Source organism: Xenia sp. Carnegie-2017, unplaced genomic scaffold (assembly GCF_021976095.1).
Source record: "Xenia sp. Carnegie-2017 unplaced genomic scaffold, XeniaSp_v1 HiC_scaffold_16, whole genome shotgun sequence".
In the NCBI taxonomy this organism is placed as follows: domain Eukaryota; kingdom Metazoa; phylum Cnidaria; class Anthozoa; order Malacalcyonacea; family Xeniidae; genus Xenia; species Xenia sp. Carnegie-2017.
This window is the reverse complement of record NW_025813469.1, coordinates 1,978,035-2,003,398: the sequence shown is the minus strand read 5'-3', so window position 1 is coordinate 2,003,398 and position 25,364 is coordinate 1,978,035. Positions and strand designations below refer to the sequence as shown.

Genomic DNA, 25,364 nt, shown 5'->3' with positions numbered 1-25,364 from the left:
TTACCTACTTTATATTCTCATATTTTTGTTAATCGAAGATGATTGATACACCAAGATATCACGTGCTTGTGGGGGCACAAAGATGGTCGAACACGTGGAAAGGTCATCATGCGCATTTCAATAAATCATTACCGCTTAAACTGACGTAAAAGGTGGATTAGTTTTTTAATCGTGTGAGTGAGAAAATTATTTTTGAACCGGAATCGTCTTTAGATCTGCCTGCATTGAGTGTTATCATTGAACTCGTTCATCTTTTAACGTCAACGATGAAATTACAACACAGGGGCGGTTTTATTTAATAGGTAATTGATCTTTACCATTACCCACGAAAACCCAAACATTGCAGCTGTCATTCCACTTAAAAATGATAAACATTGACATTGTTCACGCTAAAACGACTACGCTTAACACACTTTCTTACGCGTGACTTGTATTGCTGGTTATCGTATTTGACAGTTCTTGTAAGGTAGATCGAACCGACGTCAAAACTTAAAATTAATATTCAAAGATCATATTACAGCACGCATGTCTTTATTTTGCAAATGTTTGAAAATCCTTCATAAGGACTTTGAAACAAAGTCGAAATATTGCTTTTAGTATAACTGAAATCTTGAGTTTACAACTTGACGCTTTTTGGAGTATGTTTTTAATCTATATTTGTAATATTTTAGAAATGTCGTTATCATTTATAAGTTTATGGTTTTGTTTTAGAATCTATTAGTTTTCTTTGAGAATCTATCAGTTCGCATTTAGAATTTATTAGTTTGCATTTAGAATTTATTAGTGTAGTTGATTAGAAAAATTAGAACTCTGAACTCGTTACCAAACGACAACTCTGTGACATTGGAGCGTGGTTTGTCCTCGTTATCATTTCATATCTTTGTCTCTTGAATACGGGAAATATATAATTACATAGTTACACTTAAAATAACAAATATTTTTCAATGTAGACGAACACCAAAACCGGTAGCAATGCATAATTGCAAGTTCTGTTTACTTTATTACCCATAGTTCCAACGTACACGTGTTGTCAAAATATTCAAGAATGACGAGTGATTCTAACTGTCTAAATTTCTTGTGTATTTTACCCACCCAGACTATGGACGTTGCTAATATCTTCTGTTGTGAGGAACACTTCGTCATTTGGACGATCTCTGGCTTTTCGTGCGTCACATTACGTCTATTGTACCACATAAGGTCAAGATCCTTCATTATTTCCTCATTATTGTTAGATCATGCGCAACATTAAACAACCATAGACAAGGTCATTCGAGGGCATTGCCAACACTAGAACAGCGGATGGTGTTTTCATTTCGACATCAATCTGACCTTTTAACAGATGTTTTACATTACGTATATTCAAGCGGATACTTCATATAGTGCATAGGTTTTTATCGTGGAATAAGGCAGTCAATACACTGTATACATAAAGTAGAAGGATTGTTTGGCCTGTTAAAGCTGATACATCGTCCACACTTTAACCTTCGTCTCTCATGCAACCCATGGATCTGTAAAGATTGATGAGTTCGAGGGGGGATATATGAATGCATTGTCGCGCATGCGCAAAGCTCTTCCTTCCTGTACGTAAACGAGAAACTTCTAAACTGAAGTACATCCATGAATAACCGCTTGAATTTTCCTTGAAGGTTTCATTTCTAGTGCAACTTACAGTTCCATTAAAATCTATTGGAAATAAATCTATGCATTTTAAGTTTATTGAAGGTTTTAGCCTAAATATAATTTCCCTATCTGTTATTGTAAATATCTCGCTTCCTGTGTTTTTACTCGGTCTCTGGACCATCTGGCACGCTATTGTTAATAATATCGACAATTTATCTTCATGCAACTTGTTCACAAATAAAAATAGCACACAAGTTGCAACATTATCTTTAATGCCCACAAAACTATACGTATAATCTTTTTTGAAATTTTTAATGTTTAATATAATCTATTGAGCACGTGGAAAATGTGTGATGGAAGACGTCAGTAAATTTTTGTAACTGTTAGGATGTTCCCGTTTCATATATTTACCTATAAAGTTTTTAAAAAGTTTTTTTTCGCAGAACAAAACACAACTTCAATCAGAGATTCAGTAGCGACCGTATATTCATGTTCCTAAAATATCTTTTTATAAATAGAATAAAATTATCTTCTACATGTAGGTATTATAGACTCTTAGTTCTTATCATCAACCACACGGCGTGGGGTTTTCAACTTCTTGTAATGTTCTTACCTGTTTTTATCTATACTTCTTATACAGCTTAACGCCCACGCTTACAGTTCTCGCGTGTTTAATCCTCCATTCAAGAATTATTCTCTGTTGTTTGATGATGAATAAAAGCATGGAAATATCAGCGACCGAGCAAATTTCAAACCGTTGTACACTTAATAACATGTCCCAATAACGCACTACTTGTTTGTGTAGCTTCTATATTCAACGTGTGATGGGTGAATCCTGTTCAAGTCCATGCGAGTCGCAAAGTTTTTCTTTATTTTGGGGCTCGGGAAGTGTTCCATGTTGGCGGGTTATGATCTGTCTCGAAGAGAAGGCTCTTCGTAAATACGACAGTCGGCAGTTGTCATTCTTAAACGGCGAACACAAATCCGAACACGTGTTGGACATCAATCCGAGAGGACAGGTAAAAAATAGGCAAAACGACAATAACGTTAGTCATCCTCGTTTTCAAAAATATTTTCTTTGCATTTTATTTTAGTTGCCCGCTTTTAAACACGATGACACTATATTGAATGAATCTTTGGGAATTTGCCATTACCTCGAGGTATGATGCTACACTTCGAAGACCATGGTTCTTCATTCACAGAAATAAAAGATGTTTATCACAGGTTTATGTAAACTGGAGGACTTTGGAAGAACTCGATAGCATATCACACCGAGATCGAAGCCAGTGCTTACATGAAAAACATCGTTTGTTTCGTTTTATAAATAACTATAATGCCAAACAGATGAATTTCAAACAAATGTTTTAAGTTTCCTGCAACATGTATTCATGATTGACTTGCAAATTCTCTTTGATTGATTAAGTTGATCGGTTTGCTCAGGCAAATGCAGACTCATCTATAGACTAATCACCGCTCGCGTTTTATTGTGTTTTTTTTTTAATAATAAAGTTGAACACATCGATTCGTCTTTCTTTTTCATGAGTGTGGTATTTCAATTTCGTAATTTCTTTGAACATATTTTTGACTTCTATACATGCATCAAATCGGGGATTTCAAATGTTACATTCATCAATTTGTTGTTTAGGACATGTTTCCTAACAAGGGCTCAAAGTTACTACCAGACAACCAGAAGGAAAAAGCGTTGACTTTACAAAGAGTTTACGAGGTACATTGCAAGGGAGGAAGGGAGGGAGAATGGCACTAACACCACAATTCCTCGTAGAAACATGCAACGACGTACAATTATTATGTTCTCGCGCCAATTTTGTGTTCGGCTGAACACAATTTTCCAGCATGTCCGTCATATATAATGCAACATTTTCAAGTGTTTATCATGTTTAAGAAAGACATTCATATCTTAAACATTTTCTGGTTAGATTTACATATCAAACAGACCTTCTGTCTTATCGTCTTACTGTTTTTTTTTAGACTCTGACTCTTCAGAGAAAATGGCAACAAGTCTTGTATTATTTGCTGTACACACCTATTGATGATCAAAATAAAGTATATTTTCAGTATAAAATACTTTTTTTATATTCATAACATCTCTTTTGATTGCTCAGTTTGTGTAAGAATTACTTGTTTTTATCAAAAGGAAGTGATGAAGAAAAACAAGACAGAATTAATCGAAGAACTTCGACATTGGGAAAACTACCTTGAAAAGGTACGATGTGGATCGTTTCGATTTTGCTCTTTTTGAAGAATTTGTCCGCATTATAGCCATGTGGCGAGTAAAGCCATGCCAGTTAAATCTTTCCAGTAAATATCGCTTTTTAGAAGACGATCAAATAACCAACCCTTTTACTGGTCAATAATAATGCTGATCACTTGCATCGTCTTAACATTCTGATCGAGGGAAACATTAAAAAGATGGCCGTGATTTTTTCTTCTTTATTATAAGTGTTAGTCCTTTTTACCATAGAAACTTCTGGTCATTATAAGGAATGTGTAAAGAATTCGCACATAGAACGGAAACAGAATCTAAATATTTCCGCGATAAGAGACGAGCGTATTTACCTTGGCGAATAATGACTATAGCTTTGAGAGATCACCCAACAGAAGCGTTGACTAAACTCTATGATACAATTGGGTGGACATCAAAGTACACATTGTGATGAAGTTACCTATTTAACCCCGGTTTATCAGGGGTTTTTTAAACTACTTTGAGCTGTAGTCATCTTTCTCCGGGGTCAATACACTCTACAGAAATGTTCAGCGTGCATAGTGCTATAAAGAATTACAAAGTACTATTTTGTGGAACGAGATACCCCAACTACAAATAACATTGGAATCACTTTTGCCTTGTTGCTACTTATGGTGCGCGTAGCTCTTATCTCAGCAAGGTTTATAACAACGATCACATTGTCGAGCTTTAACACTATTTTCACTTCTTGACTTTATCACTTTAACCACTGTAGCACGAAGGAGATTTCTATCTCACTGGAAAAGAATTTACAATGGCGGACGCAGTTTTTTTCCCGCAGCTGGCAATGCTTGTACGTATGCATCACAGTCTGGGAAAATCATTTCCACTGCTGAACGACTATTACAACAGGTTGTCGTCACGTGATTCCATCCAGATCACGTGGCCGCCACATTGGAAGGAGGTTGATGGGCAAGATATCTTGGGTGAAGGATTTGACGCCAACGATTTTGACGTCACTCGATTTTTTGGTTAAGAACTACTTATTATAGGTTGATAGGCGCTTCGCGTAGACTTTAAGGGATTGTGTTGTCACTTTGTTTTGCGACAACTTTTAATTGTACATTTTAGGCGGTCATGCTGATTTATAAAAGCACTGCATGGGCTAAAACTCGTGACGGCTGAAAATTGCCGCTCTTTATTTAAATTATTAGGTATCTTGTATTACTAGAATGTACTTGATCACTCAAATATTTCTAGTAAATTAATATTCACATTATAATGAAGTAGTGGGTTGCTGGAGCTCTTTATGACCTATTTGCCTCTTCAGAAACGCGTCTCTCGCTTCGCGGTTTGGTAAATATCGTCTTAAAATGTCATCTCTACGTCTTTGAAACTCTTCTACGGACATTGCGTGCTTGAAAAACTCACAAGAATGCCTGACAGCCACCTCGATAGAAGATGGTTGCCAATTTAGCATATCAAAAACTTTCGTTGTGTTTAACGGTCCACGGGTCACCGATGGATACCAGTGGATATTGGCTTCATTTGTCCTTTTGTACTTTATATCTATTCCCAACGATTCAGCCATTATTTTAAGGAATTCTTCGAGAGTTACGGGTGGGAACGCGACATTGTATGCATCATTGTATACATCCAGGTCCGAGTTAAAAAGTTGGATAATGAGTTCCGAGATATCTTCTGAATACACGAAACTGATTGGTCGATTTTCGTTTGGATTCAAATGTACTGGTCCTAACGACTCGTCCAGTCGATGCGTGAGCAACCACAGTTGGTAGTTCCAAAATCGGTTGGTTGTGTCACGTGGACCTATGACGTCAGGCAAACGAAGAGAGATAAAGTTGATCCCCGAATATCTTCGTTCATTTTCCAGCACTTCTTCGCATCCTAGTTTTTGATGACCATAATAATCACGCATGTTCAAATCATGTCTAGCTCGAGGGTCACGTGGTCTTACTGCATCTTCTTCACGACTCGGTCCATTATGAGAAGTCTTGATGCAAACTTCATAGACCGAGTCAGAGCTGATGAAGATGTATCTACCGATTCTTCCACGTAACGCGTTCAGTATTTCCTGCATGGGAAATTTTCATCATTAGACGATCATAACTACTGAAGTTTTTTCACATTGAATTCACAATTTTCACGTTTTATCACAATTTTTCTCCCCTCCCCCCGTCTTAAAATTTCAAACACAAACTCTTTTCAGTGCATGCAATGAAAGATATCCTTGTTCCCAGTCATTTAGCATTACCTGCATATCTTCCATGTAGTATGATGAAAAATCCACGACCGCATCGTAATACTCTGATGAGGTCAGTAGATCTGCGCAGTCGTAGATAGCACTGCGATCGCACAAAATTTGGTGCACATTTGGCTCGACACGCGTCTTTGAATCGAAGTATTGCCGTCCGCGGTTTAAGGTTGTCACTTTATACCGGTGAAATTGTACAATTTTGGCAACCAGGGAACTGCCGAGAAATCCATTACCCCCCAAGATTAAGATGTTTTGCGTCGAGTTTTTTGTTGACATAACTGGCGCAGGGCTTTCAGGTAAATACATTCCGGTTGCGCAAAGAACGATCACCGAGTAAATCAAGTTCATTTTCAATTGATTTATGTACAGTCAACAGCATTCGTAGACGCTTAATGGTTGCGAGAATGTTTTTCAACCGTTGACTAGCTCCAGACTACACTCCACCTTTGTATTATTGTACTATTTTTCAAACAATGTAGTCATTCTTTAATTCTACAGTTTCCCCTGAATTACAAAAAAACGTCCTAACGATAATTTCCGAAATCCGACCGAATGTAATCGTCGGCTATCTACGTACCCCTCCGTTTCTTTTTTCGGTAATTGCTTCACTTCACAGACTGCACATGGTGATTCATCTTTTCACCAATTTCTGATGCAATCCCTGTGATTTATTAAAAAAAATGCTATGATAACGTAGAGTGAACGAGCTTCAGGAAGATTCTGTCATGTGCAGCTTGTATTGAATGTACGTTCGTATTCTGCGTTGCTTCACAAGTTCACAGATTTTTGTGTTATCAAAGCACATTCAAAGTTTGCCTGTAAACCGCGTGGACTTACTTCCTCGAAGGCTTTTTTCCTGCTCTTCCAAAATGGCAGACTCCGCGGAGGGCGAAGGAAAGATCAGCAAAAAGTACGTGTATTTCTTGTCTTTTCTTCTTTGTTTTAAAGTGCCGATGTAAATTTCACTTTGATTATATGTCGATTTTGGCAGTGAACTTAAAAGGCGAATGAAGAAAGAAAAAAAGGACAAAGAAAAGGAGGAAAAGATTGCTCAGCAAAAAGTAATCTTTTGGTAAAATTATTCGTCAAGATTTTTCAGTGGCTAAACACACATGATACAGAATCCATAATAATCTTAACTCAGGTCATCTCAGAATAAAAGTAAAAACTGTTATCAACATATGTAGTCCTTAAAGGACTTAAAATGTTTTGATTAAGGACTTGTTAAGTTTTTAATATGGTAAGCTTTCTTAACTGTTATACAACCAGGCAAATGAAGCTCATTTGAAGGAGAAAAAAGGCAACGAACTTGACGAAACACTGGATCCAAATGTAAGAGATCACAAGGATGTTTAGTACTTGAAAGTATCATGTTATAATGATTATTATACCTTATTTTGCTTCTAGAAATATTTTGAAATCCGAAGTAATGCGGTCGCAAAACTAAAGCAAAGTGCTTCAAAGCCTTATCCACACAAGTTTCATGTTTCGATCTCTTTGGAAGAGTTCATTAAGAATTATGATAGTTGTGAGAAAGGATCATGGCTAGAGGAAATTGTTTCAGTTGCTGGTAAACACAAAATTTTATTTGTCAACATTATCTTTTCAGCAAGGATCATAAATACAGGTGGTTTAGTGGGTGCAACCCTCCCCTCCCCCATTGTTCCAACAATGCAGCTTTGTTTGGCGATTTCAACAGCTTATGAAGTACTGGTTTGGCGAATTTTTTTTTAATGACTCAATACTTCTGCTCCTTCAACATCACTGTTGGGCAAATTTATTGGGTTAAGCTATATTTCACTAATGCTATTTCTTGGATTCTATTGCAATTAAATGCTTTTTTTATTTTGTATTATAAATATATAAATCTAGTAATAGCTGCTCATGCCTTTATCATTAGCTTTTCTTGAACCATGCCCTTTTTTGTATATTCGCCGGGCAGAAAGTATTCTGCAACCCTCCGAACATCCAAAGCACAACACCCCCAAGTTACGGCCCTGTCCTTACCCCTCGTACTTGCACAGTTACTCATAGTGTTTGTGGGCTCATTTAATTGTGAATGTTTCATGTATTGTGACATTCATGTTAAAAACAGGCCGAGATAAAAAACCCAGCAAATAGAACAGACGAATTCGTTAAAAATGGAAAGTTTGTGGGACAAGCTGGTTACAATGAGTATTGTTTTTCACGTATGTGCAATTGAGCAAAGATACTTTGTAAATGTAGGTCGTGTTCATGCTAAACGATTGCAGGGACCAAAATTGATTTTCTATGATCTTCGTGGTGAAGGAACCAAATTACAAGTTATGGCCGATGCAAGGTAGTATTGTTGTTAGATTCAAATGAGGATTAGGATTTACCTGATTAATGCTCAAAGAAACATTTTGTTTTTCAGGGTATCTGAACAGGACTTTGCGGATGTTCATGGTAACATTAGGAGGGGGGATATAATTGGAGTTGAAGGGAAACCAGGTGATGTTACAGGATACTCCTTTGCTATATAATGATAGTTATTCAATTAAAGCTTTAAAAATATGTATATGTTGCCATTAATATACCTTACCACCTGGGCAAGTAACCTGCTTACTTCATGTAGGATGTGCTATATCTGGTAAGGTTAAATTAGCTCCAGTCCAAGTTAATCCCAGCCTCAAGTTTAACAAGTTTTGTTGGCTGTTTCATGCCTTGGGTACATTTGACTTGTGTGCTTTTAACTATCACATATTGCACAAAACTTATTTTGTAAACTTTGATTGAAAAGTTATGCCTAATTTATCATGCTTTTTTGAAATGTTAAATTAAGTATTTGATTGTTGAAATGTTAATTTCTGAATTAGGAAAAACAAAGAAAGGAGAATTAAGCATTTTGCCTTCGTCTGTTACCTTACTATCACCATGTCTACATATGCTTCCTCATCTACATTATGGATTGAAAGATAAGGTAGGATGTTGCCTTGTTTGTGTTTTTAGTACAAAGTTTCCATAGAAACTTTGCAATATTGTGAGTGGGGGGTGGGGTGGGGAATTCATGGGATGGCAAACATTGTAAACTTTATGATGGATGTTTCAAAATGCCTGTTTTTTATTTAACAATTTTTGAGCAATACAAATCCATGAACACCTGGAGTATTATCTAGAAGCCTATGCAACTTGGAGATTTGTTTGATTTTGTGTTAAACTTGTTGTTTTGTCATAGTTCTTTTAGCATTTGACTTCTAATTTCTGAAAGAAGAAATTTTGCAATGTCCTCTGATCACTAGTAATTTTAAGTGTAATCATTGTAAAAACTTTGAAGTCGTTGACTCCATTCAAACGTCAAACGATACAAGTGAAGCAGATAATCCTTGTTTGCCATGAAACTTTTGAAGGTTTGCTCATGATACATAAGAAACAGTAAATGGGAGACATAAATCTTGAAAGATAGGAATTAATCAAAAATGTTTAAGGTTGCCTTAAATTTTAAGGAAAGATGCTTGAAATTTTGCAATATCTTTGGGTATTAGTTTATTAGTTTATTTATTAGTTTAATAAATAAGAACTAAAACGAAAGACAAATTTTGAAAAATCCCGTTTTAGGGCCATGCTTCCCGATACCTTCTTAAGCGTAAGGCACTAGAACGCCGCATGTTAACGTTTCGATAGGAGATTTCAGCCCCTCCACGCTATCCTACTTGGGGATGTCAATACGTAGCAAGCTTCCGCCCATCAGACCCCGAGATCGCCTGCGATAGGCTTTGTGACTAAGCGAGCTATTTACCGCCAAAATTAGTAGATCCAGTTCGCCATTGACGCGACAAGGAACTCAGGCAGTTGGTTTAGTTGACTGCACATGCTCGGATGATATATTTAATATTTTATGGTTGATTCAAATTAAGAGTCAAAAGGCAGTGTTCTTGAAACTTTTCGCTGTCCTTTTATCCCTACTAATTCATGTTTTATGCCTTGGCATGCTACTAATGTGATGTATGTTTTATCTTTAAGGAAACTCGATTCAGACAAAGATACCTCGACCTTATTTTGAACGAACATGTTCGCGATAAATTCATCGTGAGGGCGAAGATCATCAATTATGTTAGGAAATTTTTAGACGAATTAGGATTTCTGGAGGTAAAATAAATGCTGCATAAATTATGTTAGGAAATTTTTAGACGCATTAGGATTTCTGGAGGTAAAATAAATGCTGCATAAATTATGTTAGGAAATTTTTAGACGAATTAGGATTTTTGGAGGTAAAATAAATGCTGCATAACTTATGTTAGGAAATTTTTAGACGCATTAGGATTTCTGGAGGTAAAATAAATGCTGCATAAATTATGTTAGGAAATTTTTAGACGCATTAGGATTTCTGGAGGTAAAATAAATGCTGCATAAATTATGTTAGGAAATTTTTAGACGAATTAGGATTTCTGGAGGTAAAATAAATGTTGCATAAATTATGTTAGGAAATTTTTAGACGAATTAGGATTTCTAGAGGTAAAATAAATGCTGCTTAAATTTTGATCATGTACAACTTGAGAGTTGAAATATACCTCCGTCGTGTATGACAGATCGAGACTCCAATGATGAACATGATCGCGGGAGGTGCAACTGCTAAACCCTTCATCACTCGTCACAATGATCTAAATATGGATCTATACATGAGAGTTGCTCCAGAGTTGTATCATAAGGTAAAATTTACAAAATATTGGCTAGTCCCTTACAGATTAAATATACGATAGTAATATTCTGTTGAAATATACTTGCTCAAATTGATTGTCTTTTTGACGTTTATTTTCCATGTAGATGTGTATTGTTGGTGGATTAGATAGAGTCTACGAAATCGGTCGACAATTTAGAAATGAAAGTGAGTATCTTGGTGGGGGGAGGGGGCGGTTTGTAAGCATTTTAGACACTGTGTAAGACTCCATCTTTTGCTGTCACATTTTCGTGTGTTTTCAGTGGTGTGTATTTTTTCAAGGCATCGACCTGACGCACAATCCAGAGTTCACGACGTGTGAATTTTACATGGCTTACGCAGACTACAAGGATCTTATGGAACTCACGGAGATGTTGTTGTCAGGTATGGTCAAGTATATCACCGGTTCCTACAAGATCACCTATCATCCTAATCAAACCGACACGGAGAAGGGGGAATCGTACGAAGTCGACTTCACGCCACCTTTTAAGAGAGTATCAATGATAACCGAGCTGGAGAAGATTTTGAAAGTTCAATTGCCATCGCCGGAAAAATTTGGCACCGAAGGTAAAGAAAAATGAAACAATAATATATCATTTGTATTCTCCTCGAGTAGACATTTGTAATGTTGGAAAACAATTCACCTCGATAATAAATTTAAATCCTTCAGGCTGGAAATTAGTTTTATTTTGCGAACGCGGTATTATAAAATCATTTGTGAAGCTTGTATTACGTTTTACATTAAACCTCGCCACCTGGGCAAGTTTCTCTCTTATTCTACCGTAAAAGTGAAGCTATATCTGGCGAGGAAAACATAAAATATATAAAGACCAAGTTAATCACAGTGTTATATTTTTATAATAACATCTGTTTCATGCCTTGGTTACAACTCTTTCATGAACATGCCTTGAATGAAATGGTCTTTTTAGGACATCTTTAATTTTTTTATTTATTTTTTTTTTCCTGCCAGAGACAAGAAAGTTATTTGATGATCTTTGTGTGAAACATGAGGTTGAATGTCCAGCACCAAGAACGGTCGCTCGACTTTTGGACAAGGTATATTTATGTCTTTTCGTTGTTTATTTCAATCAGGGTTCGTGCGAGTGCTTACAACCGTAGAAAAGTCCTCGACTTAAAAATTCGATTTTAAGGCACACTTGAAAAGTCCTTAAGGAAACTCAAGATCAGCGTGTTTGATAAGTGCTTGATAATCTCACAATATGGAAGTTAAATCAACTCCGCAATGTCCAGACAAGTGAACAGGTTTTTGAGTTGCTAAACTAGTAAAACTACTTCTTCATAATTTAAATATAAATATTTGTCTGATGATGTCTTGAGAGTCAAGACGAAACGTTACACTTTTAAATAAATATTTCTTTTTATGCACTAAATGGCTCTTTTAAAGGCACTTTGCTGGGCTTTTAAATTTATATTTAAACTTCGCTTTCCGCCCGGTATATCCCTGGTCACAATTCTTCATAATTATGTAAATTGGAAGCCTAGAAAACCCGATCCTCAACAACCACAAAATTGTCTTGATGTAGTAATTACCCCAAATTTTGATCCATGAAAAGTTTAGACAGGCTACAGTATAGTACCTATGTAAGTAAAGTTTGCATCGTCAATTGTCCTTGAAATTTGACTGTTGTCTTCTTTGAAAGCTCGAAAGTTTTTTTTACTTCCACCAACCCCGTGTTAAATCCATGTTTGTTTTAATTTTTAACTCGAAGGATTCAGTTATTTCACTGGCAGAAATGTGATGATATTTACCGTATTAAACCATCTTTCGGGACTGATGACTTGTGATGATGCGTTAATCTGATTTCTGCCTGTACATACTTCATTTACGTTCGCGTAATGTGTCCGTTTGTTTGAACAACACATACAACATTACCATTTATCTTCAGCTTGTTGGGGAGTTCTTGGAAAGCCAATGTATTAGTCCAACATTCATCATCGATCATCCTGTCATTATGAGTCCACTTTCAAAATGGTGAGAAAACATTTTCATTTCGGAAAGCAGGTATCTTTTCTAATGCAGTGTAGTCTTTTATATGTAGGCATCGGTCGACCGAAGGTTTGACAGAAAGATTTGAATTGTTTGTGTGCACCAAGGAGATTTGTAATGCTTACACGGAGTTAAATGATCCGGTCGTTCAACGAGAAAGGTTTCAACAGCAAGCTTCTGTAAGTTAATAAAATATAGCTGTAGTTTTCCCTCCCCCACCCCACCCCCGCGCCTTTATTATTAAAGATTTGATATAATTTGGGCAAACGGCATCATGGGATTGACGGGTATTTTATAGGACAAAGCTGCAGGAGATGACGAGGCGCAGATGATCGATGAAAACTTTTGTACAGCTTTGGAATATGGCCTCCCGCCCACTGCCGGCTGGGGTTTGGGAATTGATCGACTTTGTATGTTCCTTACTGACTCCAATAATATCAAGGTTTGTATCGAAGTACAATCACCACGAATAGAATGATGTAGTTTTAATCTGCTTTCGTTCTTTTTACCAATCTTCAAAAAAAATGGATAAGACTGTGACGTTGGACAATTTTATTCTGCAATTCATTCTCTAACTACATCAGCGTTTATGGAAGATTTTGCATCAGTAAATTTCAATGTGTAATTCAAGTATACATGATATTGTTCATGTTCCAGTTAAATAATCTTTCCATTCTGTATGTGCATTAGGAGGTGTTGCTATTTCCGGCTATGAAACCCGACGACAAGAAATCAAAAGAAGATGACGCCGAAGTGAGCCATTGATGTAGTTAACGAGCACGTGAAACCTCTGCTCTTAACTAAAGATTCTCGCAAGAAATTTCATCATTTCATGCCCAAGAAAGCGCATCTACGAAAGGCCACTCAGTTTCACCAAATGAAGAATTTAATTGTTGTATTATGATTTTTAATAAAGAAAAGTGATGGACAATATTTTACGATTTTATGCGTGTGTGGTGTAATAATCTTCTTTTCTCCTAGTTCCGTATGTATCTGGAAGTACCATGATATACTAGTACTATGCATGATATACTAGTACTATGCATGATATACTAGTACTGTGCATGATATACTAGTACTATCCCCATGATATATTTATAAGTAAAGCCATGGTTACTTTGCCCTTAAATGTACTCAAAAGCCGAGGGAGGTTGGGTGTTAACTTTTCAATGCTATGATTGTCGAAATATTTTAGTCGGTGCTTCACACTGTCAACGGTGGTGTAAATTAAATGTTTTTGTGCTGCTGCTGGGAAAACTTTGCAATGATTTTTATGATTTCAAGCTCAAAATAGTGAAATTTTTTGTAATACTACCAGTAGAGACGACGTGCAAGGTCGTATTACTTGTAATTTAAATAGTGAGTTCTAATGTGATAGGTGCAATACTAATTCGTCTTATTGGAATAAAAGAAATTGAGACAACCATGAAATTATCGAAATATCCGAATGTTCTACTGGTATTCCAGTTAGAAACCCCCAAGATAAACCAAGTAGGGCTTTCACTTTCCAGGAAATTTCCTAAATTAAGATAGACATAATGGTAGACGTGAAGGTAGACGAAAATGTAGACGCGAAGGTAGATACAAAAGTAGACATTAAGGTAGACGTCAAGGTAAACACAAAGCTAGACGCAAATGTAGACACATAGGTAGACACAAAAGTAGATACAAAGTTAGACATAAAGGTAGACAAAGGCCGATACAAAGGTAGAAATATTGACTGACAAATTGAAATTTGAAAAATCCCATGAAATGAGACGGGTCAGCTTTAAAACCTCACACCCACACTCTAGTGAGTAATGACCAGGTCCCAGATGCCAGGTCCCACCACGGAGAAAATGGCCGCCAATTTCGAAAATTTTCAACCAAATCGTGAACTTTTAAATTCAAAATTCGAGGGTTACAAGTTGTCGTCGGACACACCTAATGTAGAAAGTGTAGCACTTGGAGATGCTGTAAACATTGTATCGTTACGAGACGACGTTTTCTCTCATTTACACGTCAAAGCATTCGCTTGGACCAATCATTTAGTTATTGATGAATGGACTCTAAGCAACAAGAGAACTTTCTTGTACTTTGTAGACGTCAACTACAGTGTGCAAAAAGTTTGCTTTCAGGTAACTGATGATTTTTTCTTTTTGAAACTATTGCTGTTGATGCTTTAAAATGTTCTGGCAAGTGTAAATTCTTGCCTGTAAAGACTTCTTACCGTTAACCATCGGAAAACCCACTGAAATTGGGTATTTTGGTTTTAGGACGGCAAACTTCAAAAAATAAGCGCCGTTTTCAAAATCCCGATAACTGAAGAAAAAGTATCTCATCAACTGAACGCTTGCATCACGTTTCCTAATGAAAGTATTGCCGTAATATCTGATGGTGTTGGGAACCTCTTTGTGGTTCAAACCTCAGACCGTACACAAGATCATCCTTGGATCACCTTACTAACTCATAGCATTTCCCAGCCTTTTTCAATATTACATTGCCGTTTCAAACCTGAAGAGTCAAACAGCCTTGGTGTTTTATTATTAAGTGTTACAACAGATGACACGGTCTTTGCCCCCAGACATAATGTAATTTTAACTATGGTGATACTTCATGCAAGCAGTGCTGAAAATGGAACATTAAGGTTTATATTTCAAGAGCAGAAGGAGTTCCAAAGTCAGTCCGTACCACTATATGCTGCTCTTGATATGGGAAATGATGGAATTTTGATTGCCAGTGAAAAACCATTTGGTATGATGACGGATGCAAAGGAAGGTGAGACATGTCTTATTGAAATAAGTAAATTTTGTCAGAAAGATATCAGGGATTTATAAGAAGCGATCACTTATTGTTTTTAAAGTAACAACATAAGGATAGTGTTGTGAGATTTCATTACATAAGCGGAAATATTGAAGCTAAACCCCCCCACGTTGCTATAAATTCTATAAAGAAACTGTAAAATTTGGTAAATGGAAGGTCAGCTCGTCTAGAGAAATGATGGCCTGATTTAAACATAGGTATGGACCAATCAGAACATGCGTTATATTTGTTATTTTCTAATTCATATTAGGTTGCATTGATCGAGAGGTTAGTAATCTGACAAAAGATTCGCCAAGTGAAATCAAGAAAGAATCAACCACCAACATGAAGTACACTTGGAGTCAAGATAAGGACAGTGTTACAATTTTGTTTACTTTGGAGAAAGATGTAGAGAAAAATGACATCACGTTTGATGTGAAAAAAAAATTTATCAAAGCTTATGTGAAAAATGGTGATAGTTTACTTGAAGGAGAGCTGTTTGGTTATGTTGAAGCTGATGCTTGTACATGGACTTATGAAGGACACAAGTATGTATAGAATTTTCTCATGCAAAAGCTTATACATGGACTTATGAAGGACACAAGTATGTATAGAATTTTCTCATGCAAAAGCTTATACATGGACTTATGAAGGACACAAGTATGTATAGAATTTTCTCATGCAAAAGCTTATACATGGACTTATGAAGGACACAAGTATGTGTAGAATTTTCTCATGCAAAAGCTTATACATGGACTTATGAAGGACACAAGTATGTATAGAGTTTTCTCATGCAAAAGCTTATACATGGACTTATGAAGGACACAAGTATGTATAGAGTTTTCTCATGCAAAAGCTTATACATGGACTTATGAAGGACACAAGTATGTGTAGAATTTTCTCATGCAAAAGCTTATACATGGACTTATGAAGGACACAAGTATGTATAGAGTTTTCTCATGCAAAAGCTTATACATGGACTTATGAAGGACACAAGTATGTATAGAGTTTTCTCATGCAAAAGCTTATACATGGACTTATGAAGGACACAAGTATGTATAGAGTTTTCTCATGCAAAAGCTTATACATGGACTTATGAAGGACACAAGTATGTATAGAATTTTCTCATGCAAAAGCTTCTGATGGATTATCTTAATATTGGTTGAAAACTATGTGTAAACTAACGTTGTATGTGATATATGGCCTCATAATTCAATTTAATCATCATTTAAGGTTGGAAATAACCCTCGCAAAGAGTAATGCAGATGAACCGTGGACTGAGGTTGTTAGTGGGGATTCCAATGGGATCTATGATGCAAATGGAAGTGATGCATCCATGTTATCTGACATGATCAGTGATAAGACTGGGGTATGTTAGGTGATGATGCTGTGTAATAAACTAATAGACACATTTTTTTTATCCACAATACAACTTAATATCACTTTCAATACATTGACTTTTAGAACAAACAAGTGGATTCACTTTGCAATCCATCAGAGCTCGAGGAATGTGATTCCTTGACTGAAGATACTGCTTTTATGGTCAGAATTGATTTGCGCAACGGACAGACTTCTCAAAAAGTAAGTGTGGACAAAAGTGCAACTGTGTTTGAATTTTACATTTCTGGTTTTGATTATAACATAACACCAGTTGAAATTTAATATTGTCACAGGGTAACCTGGTACATTGAAGTACTATAGCGGGCTAATGAATTGTTTTGCTATGAATGAGAACGAGGCTTAACATTGAAAACAGATTAATCGGAAGCTTGAACTAAGTAATCATTTTTAAGTGATGCTTTTTTGTCATCGTTTAGAAATTTCAAAAGCATCGGTGATAGAGCTTTTACGACGTCGGCGAGCGCTTACGGTTAATGAGAACACATTAAAAATTGTGTTCCCGAATTTTTTGTGAGATCGCGGAACATCGGCGCTGCCATCGCAAGAACCAAAAACGTTTGTTTCTTGCGATCATCGTCGATCATCGCCGATCATCGCCGATCATATCCGAGTGCTACTTGCTTAAAAAATCTTTTAGAACAAGAATCTGTTGAGTTGGGCGACTTCGGCGACAACTTATATGATAAAAAATTGGATTTGCCCAGAAATTATCAACTTTAGATTAAAAGGAGCAATTTTTTTCTTTGGTATTAATATCAAAGTGCGTTGACTAATATTTCCACGCCGATTTATGAGAACGTTTCGTGAACTGGCCATCACCGACCATCAGCGATGAACGTCGCCGGTACTAGCGACGCTTTGCGATGAACGAGAACTAGGCTTTAGTATCAATTACCTGTGGTTTATTTCCATTAGACAAGTCTCTCTACTCACCAATGGTTATTTAATGGTTATTTATCATTGATTAGTCTGTGTCTATCAATTACCTGTGATTTATTTCCATTAGACAAGTCTCTCCACTCACCAATGGCTATTTAATGGTTATTTATCATTGATTAGTCTGTGTCTATCAATTACCTGTGATTTATTTCCATTAGACAAGTCTCTCTACACCAATGGCTATTTAATGGTTATTTATCATTGATTAGTCTGTGTCTATCAATTACCTGTGATTTATTTCCATTAGACAAGTCTCTCCACTCACCAGTGGCTATTTAATGGTTATTTATCATTGATTAGTCTGTGTCTATCAATTACCTGTGATTTATTTCCATTAGACAAGTCTCTCCACTCACCAATGGCTATTTAATGGTTATTTATCATTGATTAGTCTGTGTCTATCAATTACCTGTGATTTATTTCCATTAGACAAGTCTCTCCACTCACCAATGGCTATTTAATGGTTATTTATCATTGATTAGTCCGTGTCTATCAATTACCTGTGATTTATTTCCATTAGACAAGTCTCTCCATTCACCAATGGCTATTTAATGGTTATTTATCATTGATTAGTCCGTGTCTATCAATTCTCTGTGATTTATTTCCATTAGACAAGTCTCTCCATTCACCAATGGCTATTTAATGGTTATTTATCATTGATTAGTCCGTGTCTATCAATTCTCTGTGATTTATTTCCATTAGACAAGTCTCTCCATTCATCAATGGCTATTTAGTGGTTATTTATCATTGATTAGTCCGTGTCTATCAATTACCTGTGATTTATTTCCATTAGACAAGTCTCTCCATTCACCAATGGCTATTTAATGGTTATTTATCATTGATTAGTCCGTGTCTATCAATTACCTGTGATTTATTTCCATTAGACAAGTCTCTCTACTCACCAATGGTTGTTTACCAAAGCCATGAAACAACATCAGGCACCAGCATTTTGTATCAGGCACGACGTCGACGCTCTCATCTGGCAACCATCGAACGACGGCCGTGGTAAGGTGACATGGGATCACATTGGTACTTTGGACGCATTTGGCTTTGTCCATGCTTCAAAAAGGAGCAAAAGTTCACTTCGTGTTCACCAGACATGCGTTATGCGGTCATATGTGATGCAAAAAATCTTGTATTTACATACCACAGGCATTCGGATAAAGATGCTGCACATGCTAAGCAGAAGTTGTTGCGCTTGGATGATGTGGGATCTGATGGGATCATCGGTATGCAGGCATGTAATGATGTTATCTTTGTTTTGGGCAAAGAAAGACTGTTTTCTGTTACTTTCTAAATCATTCGATATTTTCAGGTACGTTTAGCAATTTTTCACGTATCCGCTGTAGCTCATTCAGTTTAAATAGTCCGAATTTTTTGTCTTTCTTTGCGAAATGAATTTTATGTCATTTGTATTGGTTTATCACCGTTGCATGCTGGGACTCAGAATGTTTCCGTAGCATTTTCCCGCGCAAAAAGAGAGCAAAACTTAGAAGCGCGTTTATCTACATGAAGTAAACGACGTATTTGTAAGGAATGCCAAATTCTTCGAGATCGATGGACTGTTTCAACGTTCAGTCTTGTGCACGTTTTGAAACATGTTCTGAGTTTTAGCATGTGATGTATTACACATCCATTGTACGACAGTCTTGATTTTATTATGGCAAACTGTTCCTGCACAAGTTTTGCTGGCAGGACAAAACAATGGATATCACACGAACAGCAGTAGACCTCAAGACCTTTACCAAGCACTTGAAAAGCACATGTGAAAATTTTTTTAACGAAGCCTGTATATGTAATTTTTTTTCGCATTCATGTTTTGTCTAAACATTATATTATTTGTTGAGCTTATAATACTTATATCCTCTAGTTGGAAGAATAGGTTTTTGCTTTTGAATGATAGGATACGGTAGCAAATTGCTACTGTATTAAAATATAAAAGGAACATAATACGATTCCCATGCGTGGAAATGGTATTATTTAGCTCAGTATGCATCACAATGCCAACACTTAAGAAAACAGCGTTATTTGACATGCAAGCAAACGATGATTGGTTAGATATGTATTATAATCTTAATTATTAATCGAATTTCAATTGTGAAATGTGTGTGAATTGCGATTCGCCGTCATTCTTCGAACAAAGTCTCGTTAGCGGTGCATCGTCCGCAACTTTTGCACGTATTTTCCCCTTCGTTTCACCAAAATGAGAGAAATTGTTCATCTTCAAGCTGGGCAGTGCGGCAATCAAATCGGAGCAAAGGTAAAATCAAAAGTCTTTGTGCTACTGAAATTTTTCTGAATTTCTCTCGACTATAATCTATATATATTTTAAATATGATCTGATTTTACTAGTTTTGGGAGGTCATCTCTGACGAACATGGCATCGATCCTACAGGAACTTATCACGGAGATTCCGATCTTCAACTGGAAAGGATTAATGTTTATTACAACGAGGCTACGGGTAAACACGCTTCACGGCTGCGTTGTACCGAACTCCCTTTAAATGAAGTAACTTTCCGTTTTTTGTGTGGATTTTAGGAGGGAAGTATGTACCTCGAGCCGTTTTGGTAGATTTGGAGCCGGGGACCATGGATTCTGTTCGATCTGGTCCATTTGGGCAAATTTTCAAACCGGATAATTTTATATTTGGTATGTGTTGAAAGGCAGCTGCATTTGAATGGGGTGTGTGCATCTTACGTGACAGCTTGGCCATGCATTGTATGAAAATGTCACTTATGACAGGGCTGTAAATTCTACAAAATCATCTTACGTACATAACTTTGTGACTTTGTTGATAGGCAAAATTTGATTTGATCTTTCTTTTTTGGTGACAGAGTTATGACTGGCAAGGCCACATTCCCATAATCAGGTGTTCCCTTTTATTTCAGGTCAAAGTGGTGCAGGTAACAATTGGGCTAAAGGACATTACACAGAAGGAGCTGAGCTCGTGGATTCTGTCTTAGATGTTGTCAGAAAGGAATCTGAAGGTTGTGATTGTCTGCAGGGATTTCAACTTACACATTCCCTTGGTGGTGGTACAGGTTCCGGTATGGGTACCTTACTTATCTCAAAAATCCGTGAAGAATATCCTGACAGAATAATGACAACATTTAGTGTGGTACCTTCACCCAAAGTGTCAGATACTGTTGTTGAACCGTACAATGCAACCTTGTCTGTTCATCAACTGGTTGAAAATACAGATGAATCTTTTTGTATTGATAATGAAGCTTTATATGATATCTGCTTCCGTACACTTAAATTGACAACCCCTACATATGGTGATTTGAATCATCTTGTCTCGGCTACTATGAGCGGTATAACAACTTGCTTGCGTTTTCCTGGTCAGGTATGTTTTTATTCTCAAGAGATAATTTTCTTATTTGCATAAATTAGACTTTCAAATTTGCCTCCTTCTGCATTAGTGATTAATTTTTAATTTGAGTGACGTCCTCAACACTAGACAATTTTTTACAATAAATTTTTTTCCTGTTATTTCTAAGTAAAACATTAATTAATTGGTTTTAAAATATGTTTAGTTGAATGCCGACTTGAGAAAATTAGCTGTAAATATGGTTCCATTCCCTCGACTTCACTTCTTCATGCCTGGTTTTGCACCTCTAACAAGTCGTGGTTCTCAACAATACAGAGCTCTCACTGTCCCCGAACTCACTCAACAGATGTTTGATGCAAAGAACATGATGGCTGCTTGTGATCCACGTCATGGACGCTACCTAACTGTTGCTGCCATGTTCCGAGGCAGAATGTCCATGAAGGAAGTTGATGAGCAAATGTTAAATGTCCAGAACAAGAACAGCTCATACTTTGTTGAATGGATTCCTAACAACGTGAAAACAGCTGTCTGTGATATTCCACCAAGAGGTTTAAAGATGTCAGGCACCTTTATTGGCAACAGCACTGCTATCCAAGAATTGTTCAAGAGAATCAGTGAACAATTCACGGCTATGTTCCGTCGCAAAGCTTTCCTTCATTGGTACACTGGAGAAGGCATGGACGAAATGGAGTTCACAGAGGTAATGGAATTGATTTTAAGAAAGTTGTCACTGAAAAACATCTTACTTCAGCACGAGTCTCGAAATTTTTTTACTAAGATCGTTTTTTAGGCCGAGTCCAACATGAATGACTTGGTGTCAGAGTACCAGCAATATCAAGAAGCCACAGCTGAAGAGGAAGGAGAATTTGAAGAAGAGGAGGAAGAAGAAGAAGCTTGAGTATCTATATTAGACGATGAATGTTGTATTTATATTTCCTGAAAAGATTGCTTATTTAAATGGTTAAATAAATGCTGTAATTTCTGATGTTGTCTAAGTTTTTATTGCACTAGCTATGTGCCTTACTTGTTTCACAATGTTTTGTGAGATCCTGAAGATTTCATCGATTTAGTGCGAGTTTCTCTTGAGATATCTTACACCGCTTCATATCGACTTGATGCATTTAAATTCTTGTAGTTCGCCTCCGAGGGGTTCAATGTGCCGAGTCTATATCCCGAAGATTTCATTCATATAGTGCAAATCTCTCTTGAGATATCATGTTTTGGACATTAGGAATTGCAAATTTGGATAAAAACGCCAGTTTTCAAGACATTCATTTCCGACATTTGAAAACAAGTGCGCGTCATATGTACTTGACGCAATTGTTTTTCCAGTTGAAAGTCACCTTATTTTTGAAGAAAAAACTTGGTGTATTTGAGGCGACATTATGGCAATATCGCGATGCACTAGTTTGGGGAATTGTTTCTCGATGCGAAAGATAAAAGATGGCAAAAGCACAAAAGACTACAGTTTATGTTGATTACAGACAATACAAATGTTCCATGCCAACTACAGCCTTATTTGAGTGGACCGAATATAATATGGAAATTACAGGAAAACAAAAGCGTCATACACTTTCTTACGGTGCATGCGTGCATTATAAATAAATATTGCCATGTACAAAAGAGGGTTTGTCTCTTCACAGTGCACACGAGTCGCTGACAGTGAGGTACTCAGGTGAACGTCTAGTTGATTAAAAACCGAAAGGAAAATTACAGTGGTACGATGCGAGAAATAGTTCATCTTCAAGCCGGTCAATGTGGTAACCAAATCGGAGCGAAGGTGAAAACATTTTTAGTACTTTTTAAAGAAAGAAAAAATAGTTAATTATCAACTGCTTTCATAATTTCCGGACATTTCGAAAGGTTTCTCGTGCGATGTGACACTTTGTATTATTCACAGTTTTGGGAGGTCATCTCTGACGAACACGGCGTTGATCCGACTGGTGCTTATCAAGGAGACTCCGACCTTCAACTTGAAAGGATAAGTGTTTATTACAACGAAGCTGCCGGTAGATGCAGTTTTTACAATTATATACCGAGATTTTAGTTGCAATTATGCCAACCGATATCAGCCCGATCTTAATTATTCAAATTTGAAACACATCTTTTGTCATTGCTAATTAAGGTGGAAAATATGTCCCTCGAGCAGTTTTGGTGGATTTGGAACCGGGAACGATGGACTCAGTACGTTCTGGACCGTTCGGACAAATATTTAAACCAGATAATTTCGTTTTTGGTGAGGAACACTTCGTTTTCGTGTGACAGGTGTTGCGGTCCAATATATGATTTTAATTTTTTTGATAGATGACTACCGCTCCGGAGGGGGGGTATTTGCATGTCATTAAAACTACTCATCACGCCATTATTCAAAGTTGAATGTTAGACTATTTATTTATTTCAGGTCAGAGTGGGGCAGGTAATAATTGGGCTAAAGGACATTACACAGAAGGAGCAGAGCTCGTGGACTCTGTCTTAGATGTTGTCAGAAAGGAATCTGAAGGTTGTGATTGTCTGCAGGGATTTCAACTTACACATTCCCTTGGTGGTGGTACAGGTTCCGGTATGGGTACCTTACTTATCTCAAAAATCCGTGAAGAATATCCGGACAGAATAATGACAACATTTAGTGTGGTACCTTCACCCAAAGTGTCAGATACTGTTGTTGAACCGTACAATGCAACCTTGTCTGTTCATCAACTGGTTGAAAATACAGATGAATCTTTTTGTATTGATAATGAAGCTTTATATGATATCTGCTTCCGTACTCTTAAGTTAACTACCCCTACATATGGTGATTTGAACCATTTGGTTTCAGCTACCATGAGTGGTATTACCACTTCCCTAAGATTTCCTGGTCAGGTAGGTTGTTTAATAAAGCTATCTGCATTTCTATCTCTATATTTATTTAAGTTTGACAGATGTTGATGTGTTTTGATATAGTTGAATGCTGATTTGAGAAAATAAATTTTTTTCCTGTTATTTCTAAGTAAAACATTAATTAATTGGTTTTAAAATATGTTTAGTTGAATGCCGACTTGAGAAAATTAGCTGTAAATATGGTCCCATTCCCTCGACTTCACTTCTTCATGCCTGGTTTTGCACCTCTCACAAGTCGTGGCTCTCAACAATACAGAGCTCTCACTGTCCCCGAACTCACTCAACAGATGTTTGATGCAAAGAACATGATGGCTGCTTGTGATCCACGTCATGGACGCTACCTTACTGTTGCTGCATTGTTCCGTGGTAGAATGTCCATGAAGGAAGTTGATGAGCAAATGTTAAATGTCCAGAACAAGAACAGCTCATACTTTGTTGAATGGATTCCTAACAACGTGAAAACAGCTGTCTGTGATATTCCACCAAGAGGCTTAAAGATGTCAGGCACCTTTATTGGCAACAGCACTGCTATCCAAGAATTGTTCAAGAGAATCAGTGAACAATTCACTGCTATGTTCCGTCGCAAAGCTTTCCTTCATTGGTACACTGGAGAAGGCATGGACGAAATGGAGTTCACAGAGGTATAAGAATAGTGGTTTTTAATGATAGATATTTGGTAAATGGCTGAATAGATTTGTTTCTCTAAATATAGGCTGAGTCCAACATGAATGACCTAGTGTCAGAATATCAACAATACCAAGAAGCCACAGCCGAAGAGGAAGGAGAATTTGAAGAAGAGGAAGGCGAAGAAGAGGAAGTAGAATAAGAATATACTTCAAAATGAATATAAATTAACATGATTGAATTTGTTGTAAATGTTATTTTTGTACTTCAACCTTTGTGCTTTAAGTGATGTTTCTTAACAAGAAATTAATTACTAATCTCTCATTTGGTTTTGTTGCAAATCTTGTGTAATGGAAGAAGGTCTTTATTTAAGCAGTTTACTGCTTTTAATCCGTTCTTATGTTGTTTTGGACGACTTTCCATTAAGGTTTGGGAATACTCGCAAAATAGTGTGTTGTGCAGTGTTTGCATTCAATGTTCTTACAAGATTACAATCCTGAGTGAGGTCTTGTTTAGTTTAAGTAAATAAAATATACTTATATTTAAGTATAGACTTTTCAATGGAGTGAAGCGAACTATTAGCTGTTGTACGATTTCTGAAATGCACACGTACTTTTAGTAATTTCT

The 25,364-nt window shown here is 36.7% G+C and overlaps 6 protein-coding genes across 7 annotated transcripts; 5 read left to right on the top strand and 1 right to left on the bottom strand.

The window, feature by feature from the left end:
- The first annotated feature begins 2,349 nt into the window (after nt 1-2,349).
- LOC124437064 (glutathione S-transferase A-like) lies at nt 2,350-5,105 on the top strand. The gene is made up of 6 exons (XM_046987089.1): nt 2,350-2,639; nt 2,715-2,780; nt 3,266-3,346; nt 3,610-3,684; nt 3,776-3,844; nt 4,599-5,105. Exons 1-6 carry the CDS (start codon nt 2,445-2,447, stop codon nt 4,857-4,859), a joined length of 747 nt encoding a protein of 248 aa, XP_046843045.1. The 5' UTR covers nt 2,350-2,444; the 3' UTR covers nt 4,860-5,105.
- LOC124437055 lies at nt 4,990-6,631 on the bottom strand. The gene is made up of 2 exons (XM_046987069.1): nt 6,099-6,631; nt 4,990-5,918 (listed from the first exon to the last, which is right to left on the bottom strand). Exons 1-2 carry the CDS (start codon nt 6,447-6,449, stop codon nt 5,100-5,102), a joined length of 1,170 nt encoding a protein of 389 aa, XP_046843025.1. The 5' UTR covers nt 6,450-6,631; the 3' UTR covers nt 4,990-5,099.
- Nucleotides 6,632-6,681: 50 nt separating this feature from the next.
- Nucleotides 6,682-13,717, top strand: LOC124437049 (lysine--tRNA ligase-like). 2 transcript variants are annotated; one of them, XM_046987062.1, is made up of 17 exons: nt 6,682-7,011; nt 7,093-7,162; nt 7,371-7,433; nt 7,509-7,671; nt 8,328-8,421; nt 8,497-8,573; nt 8,939-9,042; nt 10,083-10,167; nt 10,473-10,513; nt 10,649-10,768; nt 10,884-10,944; nt 11,059-11,343; nt 11,747-11,832; nt 12,684-12,769; nt 12,837-12,963; nt 13,083-13,226; nt 13,475-13,717. In XM_046987062.1, exons 1-17 carry the CDS (start codon nt 6,845-6,847, stop codon nt 13,547-13,549), a joined length of 1,848 nt encoding a protein of 615 aa, XP_046843018.1. In that variant the 5' UTR covers nt 6,682-6,844; the 3' UTR covers nt 13,550-13,717. The 2 variants fall into 2 exon arrangements, with proteins under 2 accessions (XP_046843018.1, XP_046843017.1); XM_046987061.1 differs by lacking the exon at nt 10,473-10,513 and having other exon boundaries at nt 10,083-10,208.
- Nucleotides 13,718-14,568: 851 nt separating this feature from the next.
- On the top strand, nt 14,569-19,861 carry LOC124437050 (nudC domain-containing protein 1-like). Its single transcript, XM_046987064.1, is given in 7 exon segments — nt 14,569-14,901; nt 15,040-15,541; nt 15,837-16,113; nt 16,799-16,934; nt 17,030-17,146; nt 18,790-18,973; nt 18,976-19,861. Coding segments are annotated over 7 exon segments (1,761 nt in total). The 5' UTR covers nt 14,569-14,583; the 3' UTR covers nt 19,203-19,861.
- Nucleotides 19,862-20,021: 160 nt separating this feature from the next.
- Nucleotides 20,022-22,221, top strand: LOC124437052 (tubulin beta-4B chain-like). Its single transcript, XM_046987066.1, has 6 exons — nt 20,022-20,165; nt 20,258-20,366; nt 20,444-20,554; nt 20,794-21,251; nt 21,442-21,936; nt 22,027-22,221. The coding sequence occupies exons 1-6, from the start codon at nt 20,109-20,111 to the stop codon at nt 22,132-22,134; spliced, it is 1,338 nt and encodes a 445-aa protein (XP_046843022.1). The 5' UTR covers nt 20,022-20,108; the 3' UTR covers nt 22,135-22,221.
- A 499-nt stretch (nt 22,222-22,720) lies between these two features.
- On the top strand, nt 22,721-25,061 carry LOC124437051 (tubulin beta-4 chain-like). The gene is made up of 6 exons (XM_046987065.1): nt 22,721-23,016; nt 23,137-23,245; nt 23,362-23,472; nt 23,638-24,095; nt 24,260-24,754; nt 24,826-25,061. Exons 1-6 carry the CDS (start codon nt 22,960-22,962, stop codon nt 24,937-24,939), a joined length of 1,344 nt encoding a protein of 447 aa, XP_046843021.1. The 5' UTR covers nt 22,721-22,959; the 3' UTR covers nt 24,940-25,061.
- The last annotated feature ends 303 nt before the right edge of the window (nt 25,062-25,364 follow it).